At 34.4% G+C, this 9,469-nt stretch overlaps 1 protein-coding gene across 1 annotated transcript in view; it reads left to right on the top strand.

The window, feature by feature from the left end:
* LOC110288497 (cytochrome P450 2C38) overlaps positions 1-8,889 on the top strand; it is a 43,776-nt gene extending 34,887 nt beyond the window's left edge. The window contains exons 6-9 of the mRNA XM_021154826.2: positions 1,116-1,257; positions 4,124-4,311; positions 7,196-7,337; positions 8,375-8,889. Coding sequence (XP_021010485.1) covers positions 1,116-1,257; positions 4,124-4,311; positions 7,196-7,337; positions 8,375-8,556 — 654 coding nt within the window. The 3' untranslated portion in view covers positions 8,557-8,889. The remainder of the gene's footprint in view (positions 1-1,115; positions 1,258-4,123; positions 4,312-7,195; positions 7,338-8,374) is intronic.
* The last annotated feature ends 580 nt before the right edge of the window (positions 8,890-9,469 follow it).

Here is a 9,469-nt window from a genome sequence, read left to right as displayed (position 1 = left end):
TAGGCCATCTTCTGCTACATATGCAGCTAGAGACACAAGCTCTGGGAGTACTGATTAGTTCATATTGTTGTTCTACCTATAGGGTTGCAGACCCCTTCAGCTCCTTGGGTATTTTCTCTAGTTCCTCCATCAGGTCCCTGTGTTCCATCCAATAGATGACTGTGAGCATCCACTTCTGTATTTACCAAGCACTGGCATAGCCTCACATGAGAAAGCTATATCAGGGTCATTTCAGTAAAATCTTGCTGCCATATGTGTCTTCATTTGGTGGCTGATTATGGGATGTATCCCCGGTGGGGTAGTTTCTGGATGGTCCATCCTTTTGTCTTAGCTCCAAACTTTGTCTCTGTAACTCCTTCCATAGGTATTTTTCCCCTATTCTGAGGAGGAATGAAGTATCCACATGTTGATCTTCCTTCTACTTGATTTTCTGGTGTTTTGCAAATTATATCTTGGGTATTCTAAGTTTCTGGGCTAATAAGGGGCAAAGAATCTTATTTCAGACATGAATTACATTAGTAGAGAAGCCCCAGGGAATTAGAATCACATACCTTACACTGTTCTTCACTCTATTAGAGAATAAGTAATTTTCATGGATGAATTTGCATATCCAAAGATCAGATCTAGCACATAATCTTCTTCATATGACCTTGATACAAGAAAAGAGATAATGAATAAAGTGTCTCATTTAGTTGTGTTTAAGCATACAAGTACAAAATTATACATAATTATATTCAGATAATCAGATCAATGGAAAAGTCAGGATAGTACAAATTTAAGGTAAAATTGAAAATTATAAAACTCTGGACGATAGTCTTTGAAATGATACTTTAATTTCTCCTCTACATTCTATGATCTTTGTTCACAACAACATAAAACTTCAAAAATTTTGTATAATGTTTACTGCAAAGTAACTTTGTAAGTTAATAAGCACATAATTTCTATACAATTAGAAGAGACATTTGAGATGAAAGCTATGTAGTTTCTCCTTAAATTTTGCAATTTCAACTTCAAATATTTAACTGTACAACTTGTAAAATATACAAATATAGATTTATTGTAATAAGATATGCTAGTAAATAATTTATCTGATTGTTTTATGAAATTACTCATAGGCAAATCACATCGAACAAGCAGAATTTTCACTTGAAAATCTGGCCTGCACTATCAATAATCTCTTTGCTGCAGGGACAGAGACAACAAGCACAACACTGAGATATGCTCTCCTACTCCTGATGAAGTACCCAGATGTCACAGGTGAGGGCATAGTTGGTAAACCACAGTGGTCCTCTAAGTTGCTGGAAAGATGTTACCAGTGTCATGTGTGTTGTCATTTTTAGAGCAGTCTCAATCCTTCCCCTTCTGTGCTATTGAATGTAATGGACAATGTGACTGAGATAAATGGACTCTGACTGTAGGTAAAGCAATCAACTGCTGGTCAGTATCTAGGTGTCCTGGGTGGGGTGGGGGGGGATACTGTGCCACGTATGGTCATCATATATTACCCTGTAGATACATTCCCTTTCATTCTTAAAAGTTAGGTTTATAGATCAGCTAAAATCTTATGGTCTCTAGTTCTTATTTTGCTGAATCTAACTTTAGGATGGAGAAAAGAAAATTTACCTGACTGAAGCATTAGATAAAAGCCTAGAATTTACTATGGCTGAGAAGTATTCAACATATTTAGATTCTCTAGCAATAATTTTCATTCATGTAGAAAATGTAGATTAGTAATCTTTCATACTATAAATCTGTTTCCTTAAACTTTTGATGACCAATGATTATTTTTTCAACTCTATCAATAATGTTTTCTTTTACAGTGTACTTTAAAAGAGATCCAGTGATTTAGCACCTATGGAATTAACCTTCACTCCTGTGTCCAATTTCTACTACATGAGAAAATCATAAATGATTAAAATTAATATTTTCAATATATGAGGAGATGACAGCAAACAGCCTGGAAGGTTCTCAAATTTATTGAAAAAAATGAGGTTCAAATAAAACAAAGAACAGGAGAGATTATATTGAAACCTAAACTTGTGATGAATAAACATTGATTTAGAAAAACAAATTATGGATCTATATCTGGAGACACAAAGACTAGTGTTCAAAAGTAATAAAAGCTTAAGTAGAGAACAAAGGTGTACACAGCATGATCACCTTGCTCTATACACCCATCCTCAGAGGACGTATCTTCCAGATAACATGAAATCTAAAAAATTTGGGGATGTCTAAGAAGCCTTTTCCCTGGGACATCAGCGGTTTACAGGAAATGAGCAATGAATATGTATGAAAGGGGGATTCTGGCAACATTTGATTCCTGAATTCTACTTCTCTGCACTCCTTCTCTGCCTTTTTCAATCCTGAATGTAAGTCATAGGGTCAATCCTCTAGAGACAAAGAGGTAATAGTGCTCCAGATTTTACTATCTTAATAAAAAATACCATACTCATTGCCATATTCCACATGATTGGACACCAGAAAACCACCCTCTACTGCCTATATCTGTGTAATTACTCTTTGAGAAATGGCTATCCTGTTGGGTAATTATTTTATAGATCATTATGGAAATGAAAATTCTTGGGATAATGCTGTCTAGATGAATTAATGACTATAGAATTTCTGACTTGATTATAACTTTTCAAAGGGGCTAGTTTGATCTAAATAATTTGGGAAGCTAGGGGAGTTGATCGAAAAGTTTTAAAAAGTTAGGAAATTAAGACAATTGATAGAAAGTTTTAATTTGTAGTTAAGAAGAGAGTGTGCCATTTCCTGATAGAATGGCATACTGTGCTTGAGTTAGAGAAAGGAGTACAGTGAGTGTTCATGGATTACAAGGATATCATTGTAGAGTTAGGAAGAATAGACTTAGGGTAATCTAAGGAAGAAAGTAAGCATACACTCTGAGTTTGGCCTGAGTTCCTCGATTTTCTGATCTAGGGATGCAGTAACAGGGTTTTTGTATGTACTAGGTAATAATAGTTATAAGGAAGAGCAAATAATTCCAGTATGAATATAAGAATAGAAAACATGGTTATCCAGCTTAGTTGATCAGAACCTCAAAAATGAGGTGTAAAAAAGACAATTTGCTTCTTGGTATGTACAGATGGTTGTCAGGCAAGCATAGGATAAAAAAAAATGCTACTATAGTCTTGACTTTATAAACTTTGACAGTCAATGACTAAATTTTATTGCTTAGAGGGCACTTTGAGGATTTGAAAAGCGGATAGATGAGCATTGTTTAGTTAGATATAATTTTCATATTAGAAATACATAATCAATATCTTGTTATAATTTTCTTTTGTGTAATGAGTTTGATCGCTTTTTGAAGAATGGTTTTTATGATTTTATCTGAAAAAGAGTCATAGTTGGCTATGATTTAATTTTCTTCCTTCTAGAAAAAAAATGGGCTCTAAGGGTATGAATAGAGTAGAAATAAATAACTGAAAATTGTCCTTGCTTTAAGCATTCTATGTACGTGTGTTAGTTTTATTTCCCTAACCACTGTAGATTTTGTAGACATATTTATCCACTCACATAAAATTACTACCAACACTGATCATTTATTGGCTACTGCTCTCAGTTTACCCTCTGGTGTCTAGACAGAGACAGAGGCACAGAGGGACAGAGACAGTGAGAGAAGAAATAAAGACAGAGAGATAGAGATCTGGAATGGCTGGGTGGTCTTTTTATCTGAAACATACACTTGGTATACCTGTGGATGTGATATAGCAATTGCTAGGTCTTCGACAACAGGGCAGATGGAGTCGGCTTTGATTTTAAAACCTAACACTAGTGACCTTAACCAAGGACTAAAATATGTTGACTAATTATACTGGTTTATTTGATATTTTTAATTAGAAATACTGTATTTGCTCTTATGGCTACTAAATAATAAGTATATGGTATTCCACCATAGTATCTATGTAGAAAAAAAAATGTGATTTAATCCAAAACACATCATTTCTGTATAAATGTATGTATGTATATAATTTTATGTGTAAGTATAATATTCACATTTATAATTCTATTGGCATACTTATATTGCGCTGTGTATAGCCTGACATTGTAACAAATATGTCAAGTTTTCCCCATTTTCTTGTTTTTCTCTGTGACCAACCAGCTAAAGTCCAGGAAGAGATTGACCATGTGGTTGGTAGACACCGTAGCCCCTGCATGCAGGACAGGAGCCACATGCCCTATACAGATGCCATGATTCATGAGGTCCAGAGATTCATCAACCTTGTCCCTAACAACCTACCCCATGCAGTGACCTGTGACATTAAATTCAGAAACTACCTCATCCCCAAAGTAAGCTTGACTTGCTGCTGTACCCTTGTGCTCTTGGTGATCCCAGGTTAACAATTTGGTTCCAGTCCTCTGATATACATTGTGATATAGGTGATTTATTTCGCTTTATGGTTCAGAGGGCAGATCTACTGCTGGCTCAGATATATCTTGTATTGACACTTCCATATTTGCTCAGCCTTCCAAATACTGTTAGGCAAAGCTTAGGAATTTATGTGTAAATGTTTCAATGTTTTGTAAGTTTTCCAAATGCCTTCTATGACATTTTTATTATTGTTAGAGTAAAAGTTTCCAAATTGGAAAGAATTGATATCCTGTATTAATTAACTTTTTAATACCGTTATGTCATTCATTCATTTATTGGGGATTTTTATTCTCACTATGCTATGTTTCTTTTCAATAATGAAACCCATAAATAGCTTCTTAGAAATGTCCTGAATGGTGGATAACTTTTTGTTATTATTTCTCTATTGTCTTTGTCATTCTTTCTATTTAATGGAAACAAATATTCATTTATTCTAATTTTATCTTTACCTTATTTGTTGCTTCCCATGATATGAATGTAAATTTATGTGTAATTTGAAGGTGTTATGTGAGCCAATTCTTTTCTAGGTATTTTTGTACCCTTTTGTTATCAGTGTGATGAATTGTTGATAATGATGAGCAGACTACTTCCAACAGGCATGGCTTATTTCATTACTCATTTGGATGAAGGAACATAATTTTAACATTTCACTATCAAATTTAATGGTTTAGGAATACACAGCCATGTTGATCAGTTGAACATTTTTAGTCTGATTTAAGGGAATAAAAGACAATCCCAGAACCCATTTTATATGAGCATGACCAAGATATACAGATATTTCCTTTGAGCTGATAAATTATATTCATAAGAGACTGTAGATTATTTTGAAAGTTGTTTTCAGCACTCATTTTAATAATCTTATATATTATTTAATCTTTTATTACTGTGTATTTTTGAAGCACATATGTATACTGAATATTTTCTGCCACATATTGCCTATGGCTCTTATGTTAATAAATTTCAGTTCATACTTTTTCTCCCTCACACTTATTAGAATTTTGATATTAAAACTGAACTGTCTACTTAAAACTAAGAAGAATATATTCCCCTATATGGTTCTGTTTTCACTTATTTAATTTTTGTGGGCATTTAGTCTTACTTTCAAGACACTGTAAAACTTCTGATTGAGTATGTACAGATGAAAATGCCAAATTTTTATAGTGAGAACTTCATTCAGAAAAGGTTCTATGCTATCTCCTGGGCAGCCTCATATTTTTCAGGAGTTGGTGCAAAAAAGATTCTGATAGAGTTCCATTTATTAACATTGTGTGGAGATGATGGTATGTGACAATGAGACTTGCTCTGTAATGACAGGCTTGGTATAGTGTTAGGATACCAGTTTGCTCTTGTTACCTGAATGATATTCTTGAAATAATACTTTTGCTTCTTACAGATGAGATCTATAGCTAATATTCAAAACTTGTGTATGATTAGGGCTGTAGACCCAACTAAATTGTAAATTGAGTGAAGAACAAGATAGTAATGACATATCTCCCCATAAATTGCTTGTGCTCATAGCCTAGTTTGAGGCTAACATGGCATCAGGTAAAATTATAACCCCTCATACTGCTGCTGGCTCATGATATGATTAGAATAGAGTCCTTAGTAGAAATAACAGGATAAAAAGGAAAGGGTTATCTTTGCCATATTTAGCCTGATAGATTTCAGGCATCCTAGGCCATGAGGATTGTGCTTCCATTTTAGAAGCTCTATGATGAGTAGCAGAGAGTTATCATATGCAGTGTGTAAAGAAATGATTATACATAAAATACATCCCATTCTATTGAGACTAGAATTTATTTTCACATAATAAATATATATTAATACTAGTCTTTTTAGTTTTAAATTTGAAACATACTTATTTAAGCTGCATTCTAATACATGTGGCAGGCTTGTGAAAATTTTTAAAAGAACATTCCTAGGAAGCTTCAATAGCATGAGGACAGTTTGTGTTTTAGGTGAAGAGAAATTGCAAGTACCAGCTCCCAAAACTTTCTGTGTATCTTCAGAAGTTTTATGATTTAGATCCCACCAGGTCATGAGTATTACAACTTACACTTTGTCTTTTAAATTTCATTTTAGTTTCTCTTTCTATTACCCTTACTATTTCATCCTTTTTCCAAATAGTCCTCATCCTACTTTTCTGCATAAATATATGCATATGTATACACACAGACATATATATTCATATATATATATTTCTCTATTTGTGTATCTATGTATTCATATAGATGTATAAATTACACTTATGACATCACACGTCTACTCTGGCAGATACTACCTTATTTACATTCTTATCATATAAATACAGAGATAGATGGAGCAATATATAGATTCTGTACATGAGAAAAAAGTGGTATGTGTCTTTACAAATATTCCTTATTGTGCTTAATGAATATTTTATTACATTTAAAAGTCTTCATGAATTTTTCCATTTGGAGACTGATTAATCTGAGGTGTATGGATTCAGATGTGATAATCTAGAACAGCCAGTGTTAAGAGAATGGTGAGTTCAATCTGTAAGGAGAGAAGAGAAACAGAAATTTTCATTCAACTTCTCATGTGAAATGTCACTTTAAAGGTACTTTGGTCACAGCAATATGACTGGCCTCAGACTCCTTCCCAACACCCCTTCACAGTTTTGCATTTAAATGTCTCTGCTGTTCTTTGTAGTTAACTCCTTCTATAGAGCAGGAAATGAATTAAGTTATTTTCCTGGCATAGTTTAGTTTTATGGTTTTTTGTTTTGTTTTGTTTTGCTTTTGTTTTTTTGTAACTTGGTTTCTCTATGTATTATTCTAGGGAACAACAGTAGTAACATCATTGACATCAGTTCTACATGACAGCAAGGAGTTCCCCAACCCAGAGATGTTTGACCCTGGCCACTTTCTAGATGCTAATGGAAACTTTAAGAAAAGTGACCACTTCATGCCTTTCTCAGCAGGTAATGGAAACTCATTCCCAGGGCTCTGGTGACATGAAGGTCTGTGGAGCGTTACACAGTGGCTCCCAATTGCTAGTAGTCTTGCAATTTTTGCACAATCAGCAGCAGGCTTATCCATGTCTCAGTGTCCATCCTAGAAAGCAAACTTCATTTTCATTTTACTTTATAACTACAGAAATGAAGACGTCAGAATTTAAATTCATGCTTATTTTGCTGTGTCACTCACCTCTGTGCTCAGTTAGATAATTACAAGTCTCAAAAAATATAGAACATCACCAGAGTGCCTCAAGTACAGTTGTTAATCACATGTATGAACACTACTTGTTAAACTTGTGCTGGACAGTGCAATGAGAAAGTTTCCCAGATCTCTGGGTTATTGAGAAAATGTTATTAAACTCCTTCTCAAACCTTGTATTTTAAAATCCCAAAGTGGAGCAGCATTATAATAAATGACTTCCTCGCTGCCTCAGGACATGGGTAATAGAGAATTATAAAAATAAACCATGTATCAGAAAGTAACCATTGGATGAGGATATTTCTATGCAGTACAAATGCCAGAAACTTCAAGAGCATTATGAGGTGAGGGAGACATTGTACTTGTGGCAGGGCATCCTACAGCAATCATTGGGAACTTGGCTTCACCCTAGTCAAGATGAGAGTAATGGATTTTGAGTGTACACTTCCAGTTTCTATATTGCCTTTGGATATGTAGTTTCTTTCCTTTGTTTTGTTATTTTGATAGCAAACATGGAATCTTGCTTCCTCAATCTCCCATGAAGTTTGATTACAGGTGTGAACAACCACAGATGGCTAAAAAGCATTTTTTGAACAATTTGATACTTAAAATTTTATCTTAGTTTGTAAACAAATTTGTTCCATCTCTGTCTGGTTGTTTGGTTGTCCTTTCAGCCAGCCATCCATCTAGTCACCTATCCAATGACACCATTCATTCATAATCTCTTGTGTCAGTTACAAGTACAGTGTTTTACACATTTATGAATGAGAGATAGTAATCTGGTTTGACTTTTTTTTTCTAGGAAAACGGGTTTGTGCTGGAGAGGGCCTGGCCCGCATGGAGCTGTTTCTAATCCTGACCACCATTTTACAGAACTTTAAACTGAAATCTCTGGTTCACCCAAAAGACATTGATATGATCCCTTTTGTGAATGGATTCATTGCTCTGCCAGCCCATTACCAGCTCTGCTTCATTCCTCTCTAAAGAGATCACACATTCTGAACCCTCCTGTCTTGCCTTCTGTAATCCCCTCCAGGTCTTTATTTACCGCTTTCCTTATCAGGGATAAGGCATTTTCCATCCTGGCTCACAGAACCCCCTTTTCTGAAGACTTAGCAAACACATGCAGTTTCTGGAGTTATAGCACAAATGCACTTGTATTATCTCTTTTATATAACAGTTGTCTGAGCCCTTATGCTTATGTTTATCCATTCCTGCATTAGAATAAAACTTCACTGGCAAATAATAATTATTATAAGATAATTCCTAGTCGTTTTTCTTTTGAATATTTTCAATAATAATTGTATTTGATTTGTGTTCCTGTTCTCAGACTTGCTTACTATTTAGTAAGAAAATAATACCCTAGCACATCACTCTGGTCCACATCACAAGAAGTATAGAAAATGCAAGAGGAAATGCTAGGGAGATATGTTATTCATTAAAGTGCTTTCATCCAAACATGAAGACCTGATACAATCTCTAGCATATATCTAAAAGACCAGGTATGGTAATGTGTATTTGTTATAGCAAAATTGGTGGGTAAGAAACAAGACAGTCCTGGTGCTTGCTTAATACCCAGACAAGCATGATTAGTGAGCCTCATGTTCCAGAGTTATCTTGTCCCAACAAAACAAGCTTGCAATCTCCCAACATCCAATACCCAAATTTTACCTCTGACATATACATTTGTGTATATACAGGAACATGTATTGTTTCACACACATGCACTTGATTATGTACACCCATTCACACACCCACATTTATATATGTAAAACAGAATATGAAAAGAAGGTTTTTATTAAAGTTCTTTGGCTAAATTATGTTAGAGTCATTGGAAAATTTAAAACATATAAACAATAACTAGAAGCAGCTCCATTCTTTAAAGGACAAATTCCAT

This window comes from Mus caroli, unplaced genomic scaffold (assembly GCF_900094665.2).
Source record: "Mus caroli unplaced genomic scaffold, CAROLI_EIJ_v1.1 scaffold_11617_1, whole genome shotgun sequence".
NCBI lineage: Eukaryota > Metazoa > Chordata > Mammalia > Rodentia > Muridae > Mus > Mus caroli.
The sequence above is the reverse complement of the archived record's forward strand: the minus strand, read 5'-3'. Positions and strand labels throughout refer to the sequence as shown.